A 25,500-nucleotide genomic window follows, 5' to 3' on the forward strand; every position below is an offset into this window, starting at 1 on the left:
TTATGCAGTGAAAATTTAAATATATTCATATTTACAAACAAGTACAGAAAATATAGAACAAAATATTAGAGGAACTCATATTATTCAGCAGCCACTGAAACTCTTTGGTCTGCTCATCATAAAAAACAAGAATCCTTTCCTGCTCCACTTTCCTGAGTTCAGAGCCTTAGTTTGACTATAATAATGACATTATTATACTGTAATTTTCAAAATCATCAGGCTCGTGCAGCCCATCCTGACTTTAAAAAAGGGTGAACAGTTTGACTCGTGGAAATACAGACCAGTTAGCTAGGCATTGATTCCCACGTATGTCGATCAATACTCCAGTCTTTGCCATTCGTTAAATTGTATTAACAATCAGCATGGTCTGTTATATGGTTATCTGCAATTGCAGGGGGGAGCGTTTGATAGTCCCTGTCCCTTCCAGACCTACCCCACCTTCTTTCACACAAGACAGCATCAGGGCGCTGCACAGGCCAGGGGCTCCCCACGGGGCAGGGCCGGGCCTGACCGCCAGGGCCTGTCCCACCACCCCGAGGGAGCAGGGCAGCCGGGGGCAGCCCCGGCATCTGGCACTGCCGTGGGGACAGGTCGGGGTCATCATAGCCATGGCAAGGCTGGAGCCCCGCACTGCTGCAGCATCACAGGCTGGGGACTGATGCCCCAGCTAGGTGGAGATGGGGCCGGGGCCGGGCAGAGCAGGGGATCAAGGGCCAGCTGAGGCTAGGCAGGGCAATTAAGGCCAATTAGTATACTCAGGGCCCTGACAGGTAGAAACACGTTCTGTTTTTTTTTTTTTTAAGAATTAAACATCCAGCTGATAAAAGTAATTGCACTTTCGATGTAAATTTGGATTTCTCCAAGCCATTGGTTTAGTGCCACAAGACATTTTGATTAAAAACACCTGATTTATATGGAAACAACTGGACCAAAAACTGGCTCACTGACATTCCAAAATGTAATTGTCAGTGGCAAGATATCAATGAGTTGATCTGTTTCTAGTAGCATCCTTCAGGGTGCTGATTCTTAATCCAAAGGCATTTTGTGTTAGTAGTCGAGATGGTTATAGAAAGTCTGGCGATAATGTTTAGAGAGGATAGAAAGATCAGTGCAGTAGTAAACAAGGGAGAAAGACTATTCTTAACGAAGAAAGACTATTCTTACAGACTCAACTGAATCACATCATTAAACCCAATACATCTATGCAAATGCAAAGAAGCACATATAGGTGTAAGGAATATGTAGACCACTGCTACAAAAGCAGTGGCTCAGAGAAAGACTTGGAAGAATCATTGCTTCAGCAAAGCACAGGCATTGCTGTAGCAAAAAGAGTTTATGCAATCTAGTGTATATAAAAAAGTATATATAAAGTAAAAATAGATCTCAATGCACACATTGGTGAAGAAACACTACAAAAAAAATGCATCCACTTCTGATATTTACACTAGAAAGAAAGTGGAAATATTAGTGAAAGTTCAAAGAGTACCAAAAAATGATCCAGGCAGTAGAAAACAATCCTTACAATGCTGAGCTTACACATTTCAACTTACTCAGCTTCTGAAAGAAAAACCTGACAAGAGGCTTGACTACTCTGAATAGGTACATATAGAAAAAGAGATCTTGATAGTATGACCTTTTCAACCTTGCTGATAAAGACAGAATGATATCCATTAGTTGGAAACTGTAGCTAAACAAACCTCATGTTGACATTTCCTGACTGTGAGGGCAATTAAATATTTACATAGTTTATATCAGGAGAGATAGTGGGTGCACCTTTGCTTGGGGTTTAAAAATGAGATTAGATACCCTTTTTAAATATAGGTTTTAATTCAGGTTTTGAAGAAATCCAGTTGTGCATAGACAGGCAGCAAGATTTTGCTTACCCTCAGACAACCTCACAATGCAATATGCCATGTCAGTAAGCAGCACTGTCTGCTTGCGGACACCGTCCAGAAAGTAAAACCAGTTGTCTCCACTGATCACAGGGCTTTTGCCCATGTTCAGTCAGACGGTAACTGAAATAGTTGGTTGGGCTCCACAAAGAGAAATGAACAAGCAGCACTGGTTCTCTGAATATGGATGTCTAATGATTGTCAGGTTTAGGTTCACTTTATGTCATCCCAGCAACAGTTTGGACTCATCACCTCACATGCCTTTCAGCACTAGGAATGGTCTTCAGTTTATACATTTCCTATTTCTCTGGAAAGGCAGTTTTTATCTACACTGTTGATCTTTGTAACAGCGTAATTGGTAATATATTTTCAAAAGCACAATGGAGAAGAAAATCACCTTGACTATCGAGAAAATTATGTATGATGATATTAAAAATGTAAACCATGCAACACAAAATCCCAACCATTTAATATATTAGTTGTATATAAGATACTTGCTAAGTTTTCTTTTTTTTAATGCACAATTCTGAGAAGAATATAAAATATGATAGGAAGCAAGATTGCTATAGGTAGCAGCACAGAAGATTCTACAGAGGACAGTTCTTTAGCCTAAGATAAATTTCCTTTGTGTTGCTAAGGGGGAATGTCATGTTGGCCAGAATCAGAAGATTCCCAATGACTAGAAAGTCACTCACCCCTTTTCTGGGTGTCAGTCTACGCTGGACCACACCAAAACACAACTTTGGCATCACTGAGATGGCTATCTGTGGCTGCTTTAGCTTTCGCAGGGTCTGTCCAACCTGGTTCCAAGGCAGCTTTTGAACTGCAAGAGACATACGCATGAGCGAGACCCCAGTCTGCTTCTTTATCCTTAGAGCTCAGTTTAAAACTGGAACTCAAAGATAAACTCAGGAAGGACCAATTTCATAAATATTATGATTGAGAAATACTTTCTACTTCATTGTACAAAATACCAAGAAACATAAGAGATACATTTTTCATGACTTAAAAAAAAAACACACAAAAGACTTCCCACTAAAAATGAAAAAGAAAATGTCTGTCATTGTGAGAGTAAAAAGACTACAGAAACAGTTCTTGTGTCTGGTAGCCTGCCAATGAATCAGAAATGGCTGCTAAAAATGCATTCATTGTGTAGAGTCCCCTCACTCTTGAAAAAACTCCTTTATTCACAAAGACAAGATTCTGCTCTCATATATAGCACGACAACCCCTGTTAAGTCAATGGGAGTTGACTCGCATTACGCAGAGGAAACTTTTGCCCAGATATTCAGCATTTGTTTACAGTTGGAAAAAAGAGCCCCTAACTATTGTTGAAAACTATTTCACTGCTTATTTTTAATACAAAGGGCTTGAAATGAAGAAAGCTTAATTTGCGGGAATTTCACACCAGAACTGTTGTATTTTTTATCCATTTTGTAACACATGCAGTCAGAGCTAACTTGCAGAACCTTTACATGGACAACTAAAAGTGCTACTTAAACAACTAAAACTGGTTTGAGGAGGTTTATAAATACAAATTATCTGTCTTAATTGATGAAGTATTCTTCCGTTTTTAGCTATTATTTTGTCAACAGCAATTGAGTGAGGGACCCCAGGCACTGTTACTGACAACCTCTGTCTACGGTGGGCCAGCAAAGTCCACAAACTGCGGCAGAGGAAGGAGCTGGGCGAGATGGCTGGCAGTAGCCGATGCAGGTCTCTGAAACGGGAGCAGGGAGGGCAGGGGTAAATGGGGAGCTGGTAAGGAGAGAGGCTAATGAGTTAAGATGAAGAACAGGAAAGTCTGAGTCAAGAGACTGGGGCTGAAGATGCAGTTTGATGATGAAATTAATGTAATTGTGAGTTGCTACTAAAAGAGGGAGTCCCTCCTCGCTATTCCACTCTCCTCTCCAAATCTGGTTGTGATTTTTAGCATTGGTGTTCATTTTACGCCATAATGACCCGACTCAGAGCAGAATTGGAAGAATACTAAGCATACAGGTTTAGCTCCCTGAACTGGCTCGCAGCGGAGCCCAAGGGAGACAGTAGCAGGGGTGGGACTACCCCTTTCCATAGCAGTCCGCAATTAGGTTGGCAGAACCACATCCTGAGATCAGCAGGGGACTCGGGCAGAAAGCCAAGGAGAAACCAGCACTGGCTAAGCCAGGAGACTGAGGCTGAAATGAGGAGTCTGGAAAGATGAAAAACTGGTGAAAAATCGAGGCTGGAGGGAATGAGAGGCCTGGGAGAGGGGAGGTAGGATTTGGAAAAAAGGAAGGGGTAGAGAGCAATTGCAGAAATCTCTGAGCGTGGTCATGTTCAACACCCAAAACTAAATTAGAAACTGGCAAATTTCACTGTTCCTTTACTGCCAGTAAATACATATCAGCAAATTTTGTGAAGCTGATTATGAGCCAGTGTGCATGTCTAATTCCTTTCTGTCATCACAGAAGATGAACACTTACTACTCTTATCAGTAATCTATGCATGCAACAGGCAAAAGTCATTTGCATGAATCTAATCTTACTACTAAACATCGTGGTATCATACTAACATGACAGTCTCATGATGGCATTGACGTGTCTCTAGGATGTTAAAAAATGTAAAATAGAAAGATGGTTAAGCAAAAAAAAAAACCCACAAACCAACTTTGGACACTTATAAATTAGAAAAATCCTAGAATTATAGTTCACACAGGTTGGTTAGTAAATGGTTAAATACGAGCAAGAAAGACTCATTATACAACCAAACTTTCTGTGTAAAAGTGATATATATACAAAAATATAGCTTTGGAGGACTAATTTTCATTTAACTTTTTCTGTTTTTATCTGGTATGTCTGACTAGATACCTATCACATGAAAGTGTTAATTTTTATTTGGTTTTCCTTCTGCGCCCACAATTCCCTGTCGATGTAAATTTAGTCCCTACAATGCGGGTACTTTGTGTGTATCACTGTGAAATACAATAGGTTATCCCTCTAATTTACTTAAATGCTACTGAGAAATTGCTTTGTGATGGGAACTAGTATTTTCAGTTTTCCCAGTCCAACTTTCTTCTCTCAGTCAAGTCAGTAATTCACTTAGTGATCTTGAACAAATCATTTGATTTAATTGTACCCATATCAAGCCAGCTGGAAAACTGAGTAAAAAGCAACTCTTCACTGAAAACCAAATACTATGCCTAAACTGTGCCTTCCCGAGCTAACAAACATGGGCAAGACTATCCCATTTTTCCCTTGGGACTATCATGAGGGAGTCAAGCATTCCAAATGCATTTCAAAACCCAGAAGACAGGTTTAATTTTGATCTTGACAGATGTTTTCTCTAATACAGTAATTGACATGCTGTATTTGTATAGAATAAAAGATCTTTAATATTTAGCAGCATATTATCATAATATTTTTTAAAGATTTACTATTTATATTTCAAGCATGCTAATTTCCATGTTCACTTCAAACAATCTAGATCTCAACTGTTATGTTTTTAAAACATCTGTTGGCTTACTTAATGAATGCTTGTGATTCATAAAGCCTATTATTAGTCCTTCTGAACATACATCAGCTAAAAAAATAAAGCAAGCTAGCTTTTATGTACTGTTTAGCAGAAAGTTCACTTATATATTATATTATATATATTATATTATATTATTATGTATTATATTTATATATTAATATATAATATATAAGTAATATATAAGTATAATATAAACCATTGAAATATATTATTCCTTTAATTATTTAATTATTTTATGAATTATATTATAACCTGCTTGTTTGGGGTATGTTTTATTTTACTTTCTAAACTAAATAGTGTACATTACATACATACACCTTGCTAATGGCTGCCTCAAATGAAAATCATTTAAATATTTAACCAGCTGGTATAGAAGAACAGCGTTTGACTAATGTAGTCATCATCTGAGTTATTTACTAACTCTTTGTGACTACTTCTGCCACTCCAGGAGGGTTAGATTTGTTTAAGGCTAAGCACCTTCATCTTTGAATAACCACAAATGAAGATGTTCAGCTCCTTTCAGTGGTACATTCTTCATTGACTCATTTCATAAGGATTACCCCTATAGGAAGCAAAATAGTGGAATGCTGACACAAATTCACAAAGCTCACAAATTAAGATAATGTTAGCTTTTTGTGTTAAGCAGTCAGTCTATTTATGTGATTATGCAAGAGGAAGTTTAAGAAAAAGAGAACTTCTGAAAATGGAAAATGACAGTCAGGGTTTTTTTTTCCATTCTAAATGGGTGGGAATTCTAAGATTACTCTATTTTTGGTCTGACTTTTTACAGCATTTTTTGTAAAAGAGTACACTACTCACAGCAAATTATTAAATAATTTTAAACCAAATCATAATCTCTCTGCAACTGATTTTTGCTGGTTTTTAACTATCTATGGTTTTGAAAAAAGTGGTATATACTTTGTAGTTTATAAAATAGTTTTATAAAAAAATACTGTAGAAATAATTTAAATTCACAAAGTTACACAGGATTCATATTCCCATTTTTTCTGATTGTGCAGTCTCCTGCAGGTTTAATTGCCAGTATATGCAACTGGATTTTCCCAAAAGTGCCACAAATAAAGATTCTAAATAATTTTAAAATTGCATTTTCCAACCTTTCCCATGTTATAACAAGCACATATGACACACCTCCCTTACCAGTGCTTCCTAATCATAATACAATCTAAAAATGTTCACTCTGCATCCCAGTTCCAGATGCCATCCTTTGAAAGAAAAATATACTTAAACAGGAGTTTGAGCTGATCTCTCTATATTTTAAGGGCAACACTGGTGTCTAACAGATGATGGCAGAACAGAAATTTTTAAACACAAAGTGGCTCAGGAAAAGTTTTTGAGATTCATACTTCAGATAAAAATAACAAAAACCCACACTCAAGTGCTCAGAGTAAGTAAAACTGCTGTGTCTTCTCCCCACGCTGTTCCCTTGTACTGCCTTCAGGGATACCACGCATACAGAAGTACTTGAAGAGGAGGAGCAGGGTTCAGTCCACTGAAAAAGGCAAAGAAAACCCTGTCAGAGTGTGGTCTGTTATAGTCACAGAGCCTAGGAGAAAATAAAACCTTAAACTCCCAAAAAAATCTGAGTAGCAAAAAATAGACTTAAATGTTCTACATACTGTTTTTTATTGCAGTATTCCCCTGCTGCAATTGTAATGGTACACTTTGTTGGTGTAATACCATCAATCTTCATTTTTTATTTATTTGCTAAATTGTTTGCTAACAGAACAAAGAGAAGATCATTTACAATAAAAACCCATTTGTGTAGATGTGTGCAAACATAATTGCACATGATAATGTTCAGTCTGAGATATATTGATTATATCTGGGAGATCTATTTGTTCAGAAATTGGGGCCATAGAAATTGATTTTTTTAAATAATTTCATAATACAAGCAAAGTACTTACAGTCATCCCCAGGAGCAAATCTGGTTGTGATTTCTGGCAGAAATCGCAGTGCAGTTTCACTGCAAGGAGAATGATTTATGAAGCTGATGAAGGAACTGCATGTCCTATGTGCTATAAAGCCTAGTGCTATATTCTTAGTGTTTAACCACATACTGAGCATAGTTGGTCACTGCATTGAACACAGTTATAGCTTCAAGGCTGCAGTAGAGCGACTAACCTTGCGCTTCCTGTCAAGTTGGATTACTGAAATTTGACACACAGAAAAAAGTTATTAATACCAATACTAGAGAGGAATAACTGGTATTGCCCTGTGCAACACAGCAAAACCCCCTAAGTTTGTAACCTGAGTTAATCACATTTAAAACACTGTAGTCACTCAAGAGGAAATGGTATTGCATAGGTTGTTTTGGAGGACAAAAGTCAAAGAATTCATGTTCTTAACACAATGTACGCTATGCAGTAGATTTCTCAAATCCATTATCTTTTCCCCAAAGCAATGATCAAATAAATATGACACCAGGAAACACTAAATATTTGCCTTAAGCCTGGCCATGAAATGCAGTTATGCCTGTTTCCCTCCCCTTTGGCAATTTTCAAGTGGTTAAGATGGATCGTAAAGAGAGCAGATTTTTGTTAGTATCCTAAATAAGCAATTATATCACTACCCACAGTGAAGTCTAAGTAGGGCAGCTATAGTACATGTTTGTAAATGGAGCATTCTCTATTGTAAAGCATTCTTAGAGTGAGGCTTGGTTTTGAATTTTTATATTAAATTGTGCCTATTCACTTAATCATTAAGAATTAAAACTACCAGGAATATGTAAACCCAAACCACCTTATCTGCATATGCTTATCTACATATAAATACCCTGAAATAAACTGGAAGAAAAATATTTGGAAACTCAGTATTTAGGTGTGTGAATTGTTTATCCTGTATAAGGAACAGTCAGTAATTATTCTTAAACTCTGTTCTCAAACACAGATCTAAGAACTTCTGGACTTAACAGAAGTCAGTCTGGATTCAGGTTTTACCATTAGTGTCATTTCAGTAATGGGAAGACACAAAACCCCGTTTGCAAACCTCAGTGATGAACCCGGCAAAAGTTTGTATCTTGGTCAATCAGTTTCAGTTTCCTGCATGACATTTATTTACAAAGCTGTGAGTAATCTTTTATTATTTTTATCATTGTTTTTCCATTTTAATCATGTTTTGGGCAGATTTCTTACACTACAATTAAAATATACGTGGAAAAATACCACTGAAGAGTTAATGATGATTACAATGGGACAAAGATTGTATTTCTTTTATTCTTTTATATTTCTGGTTTATGTGTAGATTCTGCATACTTTATTCTACATAGTGATGGCAGCAGTGTGGTAGACTACCTTTTCCCTTATCCTGATTGCAGCCTGCTTAGGAGAGGGGAGCTGCCCACAGCTTTCTGGAGGAACCTTGCTGGCACAGTGGGGAGGGCAGGCAGTGACAGGGCCAGCAGGGAGCCTGCTGCAGGCAGGAAGGCTGAGATGAACAAAAGGGTTTGCTTGCAGCAGAGAAACAACTCAGACCTAAACGTAGAAATAAGGATGTTTTCCTAGGAACCACATGGGGACTTGTGTAAAACATGTACAGATTAGGAGGCAGCTGAAAGTTACTCAAAAGGAAGGCAAAACTGAGTAGAAGGATTCACCCAGTAAGGCACAGTGGGGAGGAGAATATTTATTTCAGAATAAATCCTTTTGGCATCTGGAAATGTTAAGTATTCTTTTCACAGCTCATGGCTATTGCTCTAATAAGAAAACATGGACTATGCTTTTGTATAAGTGTATGTGCAATCCTAAAAACATTTCTTATTGTATAGTTAAAAACAGTTTTTCTAAGCTTCTCTGTCATAAAAGTGTTCCCTGCTCCAAAAAAAGGTGCTATTAAGCACAAAGTAAATAAAAATCCTGTTGTCTGAACTTGCAGCAGCAGAATAGCCTTCAAACAGTCCTTAGGGTAGCTCTCAGAATTATACAGATATGAATCTGTGATCATAGAGACTCTTGTAATAAAAAGATTTTTATTGAGTTCTACTGAGTACATGTGCTCTCAAGCTGTGCAAGAGTCTCTCTCCATATTGCTTTGCTTCTTTATATGAAATAAAAGCCCTTTAAGTTGACAAAAACATCTGTATTTTCATTAGAAATCAGAAAACTATACAAAGTGTTATGGATGGGTTTTTAAATTGTACGTTGAGCAACCAAAAATTGATAGCTGAACCATTCCTCTAGAAAGCAATACAGAAAACTTAATTGCAGATAACATAGTACACAAGAGTGCAGGGTTAAATTAGCCACTCTAGCTTTAGCTTTATGATTGTAGGCTATATAAGTGTTATTCATTTATTGTTGGAAAATAAATTAATTTATTCTAAACAGTCCCACTGTTTTCATACCATCTGCATGGCCCAAAGATATATGTCAAAGTCTGAAACATTATTTCTTCATTCTCTTATTTATCAAGCGTCCTGGTAGGAGCATTAATTGCAATCTGATAGCTACAGATGATACAGATAGCTATAAATGAAGATCAAAAAAGAACAGTTCACCTGGTTTACTATAAATTAGAATGTATTTCTAACTTGATAAAAAGAGACTCAAATAGCATTTCCTTGCTTGCTATTGTAAAAAAAAAAAAAGATCATTGTTCATTTAAAATAATAGCTTTTACAGAATGAGTCTATTTTTTTTTCTTACCGGAAGATTACAGGAACAAAACACAATTAATGCATTTGCTGCCATTCCCGAATAAAATGAAGATTTACAGCCCTGTATATCCTGTCTTAAACTGATTTAAAAATGTTTATTTCTGAGATAATGTCAAGATCAGGGTCATTTCAGAACAACAGTTTCCAGTCTGGAGCTGTGGCTTTCCATGGAACCCATAAAAACAAGTTATCTCTGTCTATCCAGAAGAATCAAGGGTCACAGAAGAGCTACCTGAAACTCATGGACAGAGTAGACAAACTGGAGGCTGTTTACCAATTCAGATCATGAATTACAAATTCTTCCCCTCAAATGCAATGATTTCCATTATTGTTTTAATTTATAATTCTCATATTAAAAAATCTGCCTACTTATTTAGTTCTAAACTAAGGACTACATACCTGTAGCTGATTAATGCCTCAGTTAATTAGTCTTGCATGTATATGATTGGAGACAAATGATGCAAGGAGTGCATTGGATTTATGCTCTTCTGCTACTCAGAAGATAGTTTAATCACATATGTCTGCTCTCTTGCTTATTAGCATAATAAAGGCTAAAAATCTCATGTTACTGCAATCCATGGCAAGTCTTCCTTTGAGTTCAGACTTTGTCAAACATCTCTGTCATCTCATTCTCACTGAAAAAAGATAAAAAAATCTATGAATTTGATATACCTTTGATTTATAGTTCACATCTACTTAGAGATTGCTCTGAAATCAGTAACATAAACACTGTGGATACAGTGTAAACTGTATCATAGCTAAATGAGCAATTACTGGGGAAGGCCAAGTTTCAGCACAGATACATTCAATATAGCTAACTTTTCTTTTTCAAACAACCACTTCAGAGGAGTTGAATTTCTTATATTCAGTAAATCTCATAACATTTTTTTAAAGGAATAGAACACATGAAATCCTGAAAATCAGGGTCAGATCCTATTCAATAGCAAAGGCAGTTAAATGCCTTTTGTGCAGTAGGAGATCAACATTCACAAAAACAGCGACTTTCATCTATTTAAGAGAAAAAAAGTTAGAGTTTTGTTATGAGCCATCTGGGAGCACCCAAGACCTGGAACTCTGTGCATTTTCTGGTCTATATTTAAATTTGAAAGTGCATCAGTCCACACATTAAATTGAGCCAATTCTTAGCGTTGCCATTCTGTACTGCCTGTTTCCCCACTGCTGTTAGCTTACCAGATGGAAAGGAGCTGTTTAAGGTGAGGAAACTGTTTGTTGGCAGCAAGATAAACTAGCTTGGTAAGAGATCAAGAGGTTTCAATCTGTTGGCAAGAAATCAAAGTTTCCTTCCTTTCTTTGTTTAAAACACTTGATCCACTATTCTCTGTAAAAGGCACATGGAAAATTCTGAACAGGTTATCCATTTCTTTATTCCTTCCCCTGCCTAGAACTGGTGAAAAAGGAGTCTGAAGTAAGACTGAATTTATAAGAGTACATACTCAGTTTTAGTTCTCACAGTCAGTAGGCCCTGGATCAGCTTTAATTCATGAGTTAGTGGTCTTTCACCTAGCATCTTTCTGTCACCACATTTCCAATCACGTAAAAAGAATATAATATTTTGATTCAGTACCGATAGAGAAAGATGGGGAGTGAAAAAAAATGTTCACCACAGAAATAAGAAAAATCTGCTGGTGAAATTTGGGAAAAATGCTATTTGAATAGTCGTCCATTGCTTAATTTAATAGAGAAGAACTCTTATTGAGGGAACTGCTATGCTGAGAGGAAAGCATCATGAACTACTTGTTCTCAGGTGGTATTAGACAATTTAGGGATTATTTTGAGAAGCATGTAAAGTGTCTTTTCTTTGCCATTTCCTACAGAGCAGGTTTTCTAATTTCTTGCTCCAAATAGGATAAAAAGATGCAGCTGTAAATCTATAGATGCACAACTGCTTCTGTAGTGCAGATGCAGAGGTAGCTGTACAGTTATAGAAAATAATTCAGAACTGTCTAGATTTACATTTTTATTTTTTTAAACATTAAAACTTCTTAAGAATACAAAATTCTTAAAAGGAGTGATGAGAATATTGTTGCTTGTAGTGTGTATTAAACAAAAACAGATCTGAGTATCTGCATCTATGTAAATACAATGTAAATATAGTATCTATGTAAATCTTTAAGGAACCTTTTCACAGCCTCTCAGGAAGGTCACCCTTTCTAATGCTAGGCCTTGTACATTTTTTTTTTTTTTTTAATGCAAGTGTGGCCTGAAAGCTCCATTAGTTTGATGCTGGGTCTCAGATTTCAGCACCATCATTTCTCACTTTCAGTATGTTAGTGTGGGAAAGCAGAAGTTTATATAGTTGTGTTTGGTGCTGGCAGCACAGCCAACCTGCTTTAATCAAATATCCAGAATTAAGTCCTTGCCTTCACTTTGGGCAGCAGGGTACTTAAACTAGTTTCCTCGAACCTTAGTTAATATCAGGATGAATATTTCTTTCCATGAAGATGCTGATTTAAATAGTCTGCACCACTGATATAATTTATTTGCAGACCTGTGCACTAAAGTGTACTAAGGAACTGATCTGAGTTAAAACCAGCCCCTCTTTTCTGTTGTTTTAAAATATATTCCTTAAACTATGACCTAAATTTCAATATATCCTGTTTTCATATTTTCCTCCTTGTTGGCCACCAGTCCTAAAAGTTAATTGTGATCTCTCATTACATTTTCAAGGCAGCTGTTTTTACTAACTCAGCCATGGTTTTGTGGTCAAAAATGGTCTCTCGTCTGTCCCTAGAAATGCACTAATATATCAGTCCTAGGAGGAATGGTATACAAGTCAGTCTGGAGGGAGGGAGGAAACAGATACCTTGAAAAGAACAAAAAGAAAAAATTCCTGTATTAATCAGAGTAAGTTTCTTCCCCTAAAGACTGTTTTCAAACCAGCTTCATATATGATTCTTGTGTAACTAGGATAGAATAAAACAGACTTACAAACACCGTATTTGAGTTTACTATTCTGTCAAATGTCTTTATGAGCTCAGCAGACTGTTTCCTCCTGTTGTTCATAATATCCTGTTGATATTATGCTTTGCAAAGAGAAGCAAAATTCTTTCTGACTTGTAATTCAGGCATCTTGAGCTTTTTAAAAAAAGACAGGTTGAATCTATGATTGGTGCTGGTGGTGCTTCATGATGATCACGATGTTACCACTATTACTGAAAATGACAGAATCATCCAAACTTATGAGTTGAATTCTTTCATACAAGGAAGGGCACAAGCTTTAGTGGCCTCCCTATTTGGTTTGTGGCAGACATTACCTCACCGGTTCCACTCTGATCATTTCTTTCCCTTTCTATCAAGGTAAAGCTCTACCGTCATCTGATCTAGCCAAGCAGTTCCTTAACAGTTTGACTGAACCAACTCAATGCATCATGCAACCCAACTTTTTCTCCATCTTCTTTCTCCCCACTTTCCTATCACTGAAGCCACTTCTGACTCGTACCCTGATGACATCAGAAGCAGGCTCGAGCCCCCAAAGCAACCACTATGCTGAGACGCTCTGCTCTGCCTCTTCCTTAGAGGTCCGGGATATTGGAACAATTTATCTCTGTAGTTATACCAGTGCAGCTCCATAGACTGACATGCAACTAAATGCTGCAGGCTGCCAATGTAGTGAAAAGAAAGCTTTCATGATTGTTCATAAGGTGTCTAGTCAGACTGTTACATACTTCTGTAGGAGTGGTTGCTGACAGGATTGTTTAACAACGAATTTGTTGTTACTTGCAGTAGACCTTTTACCCCAGTGATTCAAGAGTCACGAGACATGTCTAGCACATCCTATGTCACGTTTGAGTGCAGTCTTGCAAAGCAAACATAACTGAACGTTCCTTTTCAATAGCTGTTTTTTTAAACTGTTACTCCACTATTGTTAAATGAGCTACAAGTTATGACATCTGATATATCCATGGTCATCCCTTTGACATTCTTTATAAAAACATGAATCACAGTAACATTCACCATGAGGAACTCCCATCATCAGGATGTGCATTCAGTGTGTGATTCAGCCTTGCTGTATCTTTCCACTCTGTAAAATGCAACCGTCAGAACAACTTGAACGAATCACATAGGCCAACATGCAGGTTTGCTAAGAAAGAAATCTGATAAAATATACGTTAAAATTAGTTATGTTTAGCTTAAAGTAATGCTCATGTACTGAAGAAATATGAAAACCTTCATTCTCCATAAGCCCTTCTACCAAACATTGTAATAGCACTATGTTGGTGTAATCAGAAAACAAAACACCTACAATAAATTGGCCTACTAACAATGCTCGGATCATCATATCCATATCAGCATGGATAAAGAGCCTACATAGGACAAAATAACTAATTGTGTTAAATTGATTGTGCTTGCTTGGTCAGGGGAGAAGGGAAGAATTAACCACTGCAGTTGCCCCAAAGTGGTCAGAGGAAAAGGAACAGAACTAATATACTCAGAAGCCCTTTCAAAGAGATTCATGGTTTTTCCCATGCCTTTTTTTTTTTCCCCAAAGCCTTTCACCATTTGCAGTAAGGTAATTGGTGCTGACAGCTATTCTTTTTGACACCTTTTGTCTGCCAAAGCTACAGAATTAACATTAAGTTCCCCTGAATGGTAAAGTGGCTTCATTCAGAACTTTGTCAGCCTTCTGACAGTGCGAGGAGAGGATACAGATGTGGAGATAAATGCAAGAACAATATACCGTTTCACATAAAGGAAACGACCTCGAGGGAATGGTGTGAACGGTTCTACATCCACTTGTCACCAGCTGCGTGCACTCTTCCCATGGATGCGGGTATTTGCATTGCAAGAGACGCTGTGACACCCTCTGCGTTCCTGCTCTTCATCCTTCCCAGGCCAGAGATGCCTAACAGACTTCCGCTCCCACGTGTACAGTGTTTATTTACACTCCTGCAGGTGCCAAGGGCTAACCAGTAAGAGCTTTTTATTAGCTCTGCTCAGGTTCAGGCAGTTATATAAAAAAAGTCAGAGAAATACCAAACAACGATTTCCCAAGAAACATTCATCTTTTTGTCTATTTTTAAATGAGATACTAAATCTAGAACTATTTGCTGCAATAATGCAAAGCCTAATTATATAAAAAAAATATGTTTAACTGAGTTTGTTTCAGTTGATGTCCACACATTCTTTGATATGTCTAGGAAGCTCCCGAAGGCTATCATATGCATTGTTTCAAATGTACTCCCTAAGCAGAAATGATCACAGGTGGCCATTACCCCTAACATTATACATTATAGGTCTATTTCTAATATAAAAAGCCAGTAATTTCTGATATCCACAGATTTCAAAACTGATGTTTGTCACTTGAAAAAAGTATGCTTTTCTTCTAGCAAAACCCACCAAAGTTGTAGGATTTCAAGCAATTCTGTGGTGATATGAGCCATAGTTGCTGACATCTTAACACTTAATTTAAATCCTATTTTAGGGAAAAGCTACTGTGCATAATTAAAATTAATTTTTACAATTGTATACTGCATAGATAGATACAAGGAATTTAAATATATTTACATTAAAAATCTAATGATAAATTGCACAAAAAATTAGAGCATAAAAGAAGGTATTTATATTTTTAAGGTAAATGAGATGAGCTTATTTGCGTTCATCTTATATATGAATATTAAGATCAGGAATATTTTATATATTTCATTAAAAGCAGTGAAAGCAGCAATAATACAGTATTAAGAACTTTTTATTTCTAAAAAACAATGTTGATATTAAAACTATATAAAACCATGCAACATTTATGGCTATACTGCATAATTACATGCACCTGCTCTATTTGGATATCTCATCTAAGTTCCATTTTGCTTTCCGCACGGACATTTGTTTATGGTTAAAGAAATAACTATCTCAAGAATTAGATTTGCTAAGAGGCTCTTGACTTTATATGAAGCCAATACCTGATGCTGATAGACAGCGTGGAAATTCCATGCAGGTTCAAATTACTAAATCCATTTCATATTAAAATAGAAAGGTGAACTACTTGCCGAACACAAGGTGTTTATAGACTAATTGAGCCTTTGCAATGATGCAACACCTGGTGGTGCACAGCTAGAGCTTTACTGCCACTGGTAAATAATCCCTATGGACAACGAATTCATTATGTTAAAACTAATACTCATTTTGTTTCTTCGTGCTCAATGAGATCAGTGGACTAAAGGTAAAGGTAATGGGGAGGGTGTCAAAGAAAATTTAGACTTGAGAAACAAAGGAAAGCTTTTCTCTCTGTGCCAGCAGTCTTCCTTGAATGTTGGCTAAAGTACTTTAAATGATGTTCTTACAAGAAGCGATTTCAAGTCATTAAGAGTCTTGCATTTCAGCCTACTTCCATTAACACAGTCAAGTACTTCTAATATCAATACTAAGTAACACAGGGCAGGAAACACAGCACCATTTTCCCTATAAAGCACTGTAAGGACAATCACTGCAGGGTGGCCAGGGTACTCTGCAGCCTTTCACAGATGGCATTTAATGCAATAGAGTTCACAATTTATTTTTTTAGATTAGATTAACACTTGAATGCATCTTATCTGCCTTTAAAAAGAGGTAGGCAAGTGAGGTGCCACAAAGCTGGCAAAGGGGGACAGAGCAAAGCAGCTAAAAGGAAGAAAGAGCCGTTTCAAGTGACATAATTTTCTTTTGCCACAAGCACTTAAGTATCCCACAACCACAAGATTATTCTCCTCCCACAACTTCATCCCTCATTTGCTATTATAAACATCCAGTGAATTCATCAACACTTTCGAATTAGGCCCTGATCTTGCATACTTACACATGCATTTAATTTTACTCACGTGAATAGTGTCATTGGATTCAACAGGACAATTCACCACAGGCATAAACCTTTTAGGATTCTTGGCTTTGTTTCTTTAAGGTGAGGCAAGATGTTAAAAAAAGTGTAACAAGGAACTTGACAGTGGCAGAAGACGAAAAGACCTGAGCGTTTCACAGATTCCTTAAAAGAAGGTGAAATTAATTTTTAAAAAATGCACCAACAATGCTAACAGAAATACATCTGTAACTTTTGCTCTGCTCTCCCTGTAGAAATTCACAGTAGAAATACAAGTTGTCCGTGTCTCTGAAACAGAGAATTTTAGAAAATTAAAACCAATAATGTCAAATTAACACATTTTTTTCCTCTGTAATACACTGTGCCAGACTGCGCATTATCAGAATCAGACTACTGGTGTGCTGCTTTGAATGATTCATGGAACACTTAATAGCTCACAATAGATCACTGATATACATCTTACTGGGGTTTATTGACATTATAACGTTTCTAAAATTAAATAACCTAATTTTATGCACATATGAGATCTCATTATGCTCACATCTCAGTATTGCAATACATTTTGAAAAACCCAGACTTGCAATACCTGGTATTATAGGGGATATATGATTTTAACATGGCAAAAAATGCTGGTTCTGTCTATATATAACTTCTTTCCACGTGGGAACATATGTATACCAAAAAATTAGTTATGTGCTAGAAAACATATAGCCATTTCAGAGTCCTGCTTTATGGCTCTGGAGGATTTGTGAAATGGCATTTCTGTGGATTTGAAAAGTGCATCAATTTAGGACAAAAGTTCAATGCCGCCAGCTCTAATGGGCCTCTATCTGCTCTAAATAATTTTTTTGCTGACATGCACATGTAATAATCTGGGATTCTGAAACTATTAAATATATTAGCCTAATACCACTCTGTGAGAGTTTCTGCAGATGGAAGCAGAGAGAAATATGATCACTGGATGTCAACAGTGGAACCACTTTCCTAAATCACCTAAAATCACAAAACTAAAATCCTGAAACCACATGACTACCTTTCCTCTCAACCTCCTCTGCTTTTCACAATCTTTTAGGATCATCCTTCTCAACATATTAAAAGCCGAAGCCATAGCTTAACCTATATTGTTTAAAACTATTCGATAAAAAGTCTCCCCTCAAAATGCACACAATTATATGCTTATAACAATTCATGAACAGAACTGCACAGTAATCCTAAGTAACACTTTTTCATGATTTTTCACTTGAAAATTAAGTATATAAAGAACTGGAGAAGCAAATTTAAAAGGAAAAAAGGAACAGTTTTTTTTTGCTTAGTTATCTTTATAAAAAATGAAGAACAATACAATGTATTATTCAGTTGTGACTAAATCAACTAAAAATATTTAAAATTAAGGACTGTTTAGCTACTGCAACATTTGGAATGAGCTATTAGATTATCAATGATCACTAAAGCTATATGTTGTACATGATAAATGTGACTGTAGATGACAATGTTATCTTTTGCTGTTCCTCTTGTAAAACAAGTGTAGAAATTCAACCCTGGTGTCTATATAAATGATTTCTTTGAGTTCATTGGAAGTTTTCTCTACGAAAAACAGGGGACACAGTGTTGGCAGCCTCCAGGACGCCAAGAAACAGAGCACTTTCGACTTCCACTTCAGCCAATGGAAATTACAAAAGGTACATGAGAGTAACCAGCATCCAGAACTACTACCATCTATTTTCTTCTTGACAGAGATAATCAGTAGGATACATCTTAGGATTAAGTACTACAACAATAACAAGGCAGAAATTTTTCTGATTAATTCAAGTTACGTTGCCAAAAACTTGAAAAATCAAACAAATATATCAAAGTTTGTGTAAGACTTGATGAATATCTGAGGATTAAAGTGTTAATTTACATACATAGCCTTTCCACCATTACAGCACTTAATAGTATAATGCATTTAATATTTGTGGCTACTGAATTAACATTTTTATTACATTAAAATGCATTTCTTGTAAAAAAAACAGTTTCAAGCTATTTTGGTCTATTTCCAGTTTAACTTAAACTAAACTAATCACAAAATACAGATACATTATCAGCAAATGTGATAAAAGGTTGAAATCCATTGTCAAAAAGAATTTGTATTCATATAGAAACACATATTCTTTGTGTATGGTGTTATCACTTAAAAAATACGCTTAATAATAATAAATAAATGCTTTATTCAATTAAATTGGTGCAATCTTATCTTCACTCTATTAAAGTCAACTTTGAAAAGAACTGGATCCTGTCAGTCCTATTTCCTAGTGATTTGTAAAGCCTTTTACATTTTATGACAATTTGGACATATTACGATCTAACTCTCCAAAAACCTAATAGAAATTAAGAAAATAACAGACAGAGTGGCTGACCAATAAGATTCCAAGTTTGATGTAAAATATGAGGTCCATTGTCTGACTGAGAATATTGCTTAAAAATTAAAAAAAATGTTGCCGGAAACTGTAGAACAAAGACAGAACATTAGTAGAAATAACAAGAAAATAGAAAGAAAACCAAGAAATGATTGTATTCAAAATGGTAGAGTCAGTCATTTTCAAAAGGGGTTCCCTCTTCATGCTATTACTGCTTTTTGTATTTCTGAATTTCTATCATTCTAAGTTTCTTAGAGACATATGGCTCTTCATTTTGATAAGTTTCCAATAAAACAAAAATATCATTTCCTTTGCTAAGACAAAGGAAAATAATACAGTCTATACAGCTTGTGGTCCTACATACCCAGTCGATGTCATATTACACTGATTGTTTCTTCTTAACAGACAAACTGAGCTTCTGAAACAGTGTAAAAATATGGAAAGTTCTGGGGTGGTTTCTACTCTTTTTGCTAATGATGCGATATTTACAACAACAAACAAACTCCTGACTTAGCTTCACCTCCATTTGCGTATCCCCCGGAATCTACTCTGTTAGGATCATTCAGTTCTTCAAACAGTCCTGTTTCAATAATTTCTTCCTGCCAGGGTATAGAGACAGCTCCTGTTGCAAACTTTTTGAAGAACTTCTTATCTTTATCATCGAACTCAATTCCTCGTACTTCAGAGAAGTCAGCAATGTCTGCAAGATCTTTGGCATAGACAACTGATGGATCTGGCACAAATGGAGGGTCGATGAGGTTTGCCTCTAGCCTATGAAAATTTATTGTTTTGAAGAAACTATGTTTTCTCGGGTCGTCGTCTTCATTTCTGCAATAAAGCAAAAGATTGTTAATCAGTATGGTGTTCTGCTCTCAAGTAGACAGAGGTGTCTCTTTGTGTTGTATATATTAGGGTATTTAAAAATAAGGCTGTGTATCTATTGTGCAATGTAATGCCATTCAGACATCTCATGCATATCCAGAGAATGCTGCATTGCACAATAAAACATAGCTGTGAAGCAGAAAACATCCTGATCCCATTACTCATTACTCTACCTCTCAGGGTAAATTAGTCTGGGCAAGGCGCCACGCAAGAATCGCAGTACTGCTACTGGCAGGGCACCATGTGAGATACCTATATCTAAAGGTATGTTTTAACCAGAGCTGAAGATACAGCAGGATGGGTATTTATGTGTGCGTAGGGATACTGGATTTACTGTCAATAAGGAACGTCCAATTGGTTGGTTCTATTTTAGCTAGGATAAGAGTATCTAGTAAATTCTAGACTGGGGTACAATGGGTGAATACATCTCAGGATGGACTTGAGGAAAAACAGTTCAAACAGGAAATTGGTGACAAATGACATTTGTGGGTTTTACCTTAATTCAAAGCACTTATGCATTTACATCATAAAACTATTCTGCAGTATGTAGTTCTAATAAACACTCTCGGTTTGACTAAGTCAGTTCATATCAAAAGAACTACTCTTATAAGTAGGCAAAGGCTTTAAGCAAGAGATTCACTATGACATTAGCAAAAATGTGATCACTGTTCCTCAGTCACAGACACGAACATAATCCTTTATTAATATGGTTGAAACCCAAGAATAAAATCCAGAAAAGACTAAAATCATTGTAAATACATATTTTAAGCACATTTTGATAAGAATAATTGCAGTCCACAGGAAGGAAAAAATTAGGATCCTCTTTTGTTCAAATAAAAACAGTGAATTGTTTCATTGTAGACCCACAGTAAGACCTGTAGGATATTCTGATAAGAATAAACTGAGCCTCAAATGTATATTCATTAAAGCATACAGACCGACAATCCTAACTTTTGAACTGGGTCTTGCCCTGTAACACAACTGCAGCCTCAAGGCATGTGAAGTTTGAGCTTTGAACTCTAGTGGAAGGAGAAGCAGCAGGGAGGACCACTGCATTTTTACACCCATACACCCTTTTTATGTGTTTATGGGTGGGCTGGGTCTTGAAAATGGTAACATAGGAAAAACAGATTTGTCTACTTTTTTGATCTCAGTAAATGGTAGTTGGTAACATGTTCCTGTTTGCTTTTCCAGTTTCCTTACAAAATCATATACTTAGTAAAGAGTAAGCCTTCATATATTTCTAGAACATCATGGCATGTTCTATGGACAAAATAAAATGCAAAACTTTTCCAAGGCTACTCATCTTTGCAAATGTGTAGAAGTACTGTACAGAATTAGTCTTAGAACTGTGTGACTATAGAAAACCTTCCTTTTTCAAGGACCTATATCATGAGCACAGAACAGCTCCTCCAAGCTGCCACTACTGCCAGTTCCTCATTCACTACCCTGTCATGGTTCTGGCCTGCCCTGCACCCTGCACTAACCAGGCACAGCTGAGATGATACTACCAGTTGACATCTTTAGCTCCCTCCTTAGAAAATTGCTGTTTTGTGCCTCTGCTGCCTGGTTCCTCTGAGCAGGTCCCTGACTGCTGTACGCCACCATGATCAGGATACGAACCCACAGCCTGAAGAATGATAGATGCTGCCACCAGGACAAACAGGGCAACACAGAAATGACCTCTTCAACTCAAAAGTGCCATCACAGTGAGGAACACAATTACAAAAGCATAGATTAAGCCAACAGAGATCATGACCTCTACATATATGGTCTTGCACGATCAACTTATAACTTAACTAGTGACTGACAAGCAAATTTACTCGTGCAGCTGTCAAGCCTGATCTGATTTATTTACATTCACTGTTAGCTTGAAGTCCATTAGAGTTGCTGTTCAAATCAAAGAACTCGTGTTACGCTACTGGGCTAGTAGTGACGACAGTCCTACGGGGCAGATGCACTTACACAAATTGCACTAGAAGTTGGTGAAGGCTCCAGAATGGATTGCTGCAGTGTTTCTCCTACCGATGTATTTTCCGACACCACCAGAAATAGAAAAAGTTTAAAAACATAAAGCTACAGGAACGCCATCTGCTGGAACCAACTGAGGCACCTTCCAACTAGCTGGAGAGGCACATGAGCTCTTCCTGTGTGAATTTTGTATTTATGTAGCTTTACTAGAAAGAGCAAATGAACTTGTCTAAATTCTGCCAAGTTTATATTCCTCCATAAACAATTTCACTGTACAGTAGGGAAGGTGTGGGACAAATATGTGCAATCCCAAAAAACTGTGTGTTGTTTTGGAGTGGAGAAAAAAGGGTTAAATCTTTCCTGAATTAGTTAATGACATTGAGTCTTGAATACGAAATGTGGAGTTTTTTAAAAGGTCAAGTGCACAAATTAAAGCTGTCCTTGAGCAGCTTTAACTTATGCAACAGGCACTTATATAGATAACACAAGGTCTTGCTGTCCTTAGTAGAATTACAGTGCTAATCTTTACAAAAGGATGAGCTGTCCGGAATAGTATCTCCCTGTTTAAGAGGTACATACAGGCTTTTATTCTGTATCACGCCCAGGCGTCGTATGCAACCTTCTCCCTTTTCTAAGTACTGCACATAAGGGCAAGAAACAGGACGTGCTCGTTATAAACTCCACTATAATCTTTCTCTCAGAAACAGTGTGAATCAGAGGGCAGGACTATATTCCTTGCATTATAGTTTATCAATAACACATACCCTGTTTTCCCCCATGCTAGCTTCAGATTGCTTACACTATAGTTGTTCTAGCTGTAGTTCTGCTTGTGGGATGGGTGAAATTTTAGTGAAGAGAGATGAGATTCTTACTCATTTTTTGGTTTCTCCCAAAATGTCACCAGACATAAAAATCAACAAGTACAGAGGAAGGGTATTTTAGAATATCTTAAACAGCAGAAAATTGAAAGTATCTGTGCAATTACCCTTCTGTGTACACCTCTCCCATTACTGAGAAACAATATAACACTAAATAGACAGAAGGACTGTAGCCTGACAAAGGAACTCCAGTCATAGCAAGTGAACAGTCTACTGCTGGTTTTGCTTCAGACTAACTCAGTGAACCTGAGCAAGTCACTTAAAACCTCTGAACTTCAATTTCCCCAACTCTAAGGTCTGTTTATTTCACAAAATGCTGTAATATGAAATGTTTGTAAAGCATGTTGAGTTGTAAGGTAGAATGCTCTAAGTGTTTCCGGATTAAATTTATTTTCAAATAGGTTTTTAAAATGTATTAAAAATAATATATATTGGGTATCAAACATAGTCTATCTGCTATTCAAAAAAAATTTTTTTTGTAGTCTTGCAGAATTGTTGGGAAAATTCATCAGGAACAAAAACTAGTTGTCTGCATTTAGCACTAAGATAATGAGAATATGGATATTAATGGTATATTACCTCTAATTAAAATTGCTTAATCAGGCAAGTGCATGGCTAACATTTTGCAAGACTGTTCCATGTTGTCATGCAATGAAAATTTAGAAGATTATCTGTGCATTTCTGCTAAGTCCCTGTGCCTATTCCACCTTTAGATTGGAAAAGCATCTGAAACATATACTTATATTCATATATGATTAAAATGATGGTGCACTCTAAAGGCAGTTACTACCAATTTCCTATTCATTTATTATATTTTGGTTATATTTTTTATATTTTGTCCACATTGCAAAAGTAGATGTTCAATTTCTCTCATTAGAAATGTATTAAATGAAGCATGTATGTCAGCTGGATCAGAGATATTACAAATGAAATATTGCAATATTTAGCTTTCTAATTTTCTTATTATTTAACAGTTATTTGAAATTGCTAAGTAAGGGACATATCCAGTCTTCACCAACCCAAAATCACCACTGATGTCCCAAAAAAGGTTTTACTTCATAAGAACTTGTGTCCAATATTCTTTGTTTCTCCCCTTTCCTCCCTGGGATGAGTCAGGAAAACCAGGAACCTCTACAAGATTTTTTCAAAGCACTTTATCAAACGGGAGGGGTTAAGGTCTCTTCAGTGAGAAGCCAGTGACGCAGCCCTGGAAGTTAGGTATCTGCAGAGTAGAAAATTCATATTGCAGATCTGAATTTCTGCCAGCACCACTCCAGCTAGTAAGTGATCCAGCCAAAGACCATGCACTCTGCATTCAGTCAGCATTAGCCAAGGTGCAGGTATCTACTTGGATATCCTTTACCCGTAGGAAACAGAAGGCAAGAGACATGGGCTGCGCCCTTCTCCCAGAAGGCACAGAGTCTAACCCCACAGAACTCCAAGAGAACTCCTATGAATGTTCTGGGCTGAGGATGGACAATCGCAGTATTCCAACAACCATTTCTTATTTCTCTATGATCTCAAAAAACTCCCACCTCTCTCTTCCTGGAAGTGAAAGAAGACTCAGTACTATGTAGAAAGTCAAGATCTAACCTCCTTATTTTTAAAACAACTATTGCAGTATTAATCTGGCTTTTACTGAGTTTGGGAAGTAAGGCATACCTGCTTCCTAAACGGTGCTCCGCTTTCTTAGCCAAAAACAGTCGGCAAATATCTTTCACTTCCTCTGTGAAGTTGGCATGTTCGAATTTCACCTCATCTTCCAGAGTTCTTCTTTTAACCTCATCCTTACCGACCTTTTCTTTGAAATCCTTGAATGGTGTCCGCCCAGCAACCATCTCATAAATACTACATCCCATAGCAAACCAGTCCACAGGATAGCCATAATTTTCTTCCTTCAGGATTTCAGGAGCCATATAACCATTTGTCCCAGCCTATTGCAAACATACAAACAGATTTACTATGCAAAGTTAATAATGAAATGCATACAATTAAACAGACTAGTTTACAATTCATCAAAAGTATTACTAATGCAATTGATATATTTTATATCTAGGAACTCTCCATACATACAGGTGTATCTGTGAAATATGTTTTAGCACACGGACTATTTCTGTCTTTAAACAACATACGGAAAAACTGTTTTAAATATGCTCTTCAAAGGTGAACTGTCTGGGCAACTTCTGCCTAAAAATTATTTATTTTTAAATTTATCTTTCTCTTCTTCTTTCACATTAGAATTTTTCCTTCATGTTAAAGATAGCATTGTTAGTTTTGTCTTTTAACACAACTGGTAATCACTTTGAAAAAAGAACAGTTAAAAAAAAAAAAAGACAAAAACTAGACACACAACCACCCACTCCCTCCCCCTTCAGCGGGTTAGAACTCTGGTCCAACAGAGGGTTTTGCTGCCAATGGAGAAAGTTCTCATCATGCTGGTAGCTGAGCCGCATTAGGAAGTTCTCACCCGCACTCCCTGCTGGTTTCTG

At 36.7% G+C, this 25,500-nt stretch overlaps 1 protein-coding gene and 1 long non-coding RNA gene across 2 annotated transcripts in view; one reads left to right on the forward strand and one right to left on the reverse strand.

Moving 5' to 3' along the window:
• Positions 1-8,070: 8,070 nt before the first annotated feature.
• Positions 8,071-19,102, forward strand: LOC135329171 (uncharacterized). Its single transcript, XR_010390504.1, has 2 exons — positions 8,071-8,488; positions 18,482-19,102. It is a non-coding gene; the product is annotated as an uncharacterized LOC135329171 (long non-coding RNA).
• GRK7 (G protein-coupled receptor kinase 7) overlaps positions 19,072-25,500 on the reverse strand; it is a 28,394-nt gene continuing 21,965 nt past the window's right edge. Inside the window, exons 3-4 of the mRNA XM_026101693.2 lie at positions 24,674-24,945; positions 19,072-20,108 (exon numbers count right to left, since the gene is read on the reverse strand). Coding sequence (XP_025957478.2) covers positions 19,766-20,108; positions 24,674-24,945 — 615 coding nt within the window. The 3' untranslated portion in view covers positions 19,072-19,765. The remainder of the gene's footprint in view (positions 20,109-24,673; positions 24,946-25,500) is intronic.

The sequence above is a fragment of the Dromaius novaehollandiae genome, chromosome 9, assembly GCF_036370855.1.
Source record: "Dromaius novaehollandiae isolate bDroNov1 chromosome 9, bDroNov1.hap1, whole genome shotgun sequence".
NCBI lineage: Eukaryota > Metazoa > Chordata > Aves > Casuariiformes > Dromaiidae > Dromaius > Dromaius novaehollandiae.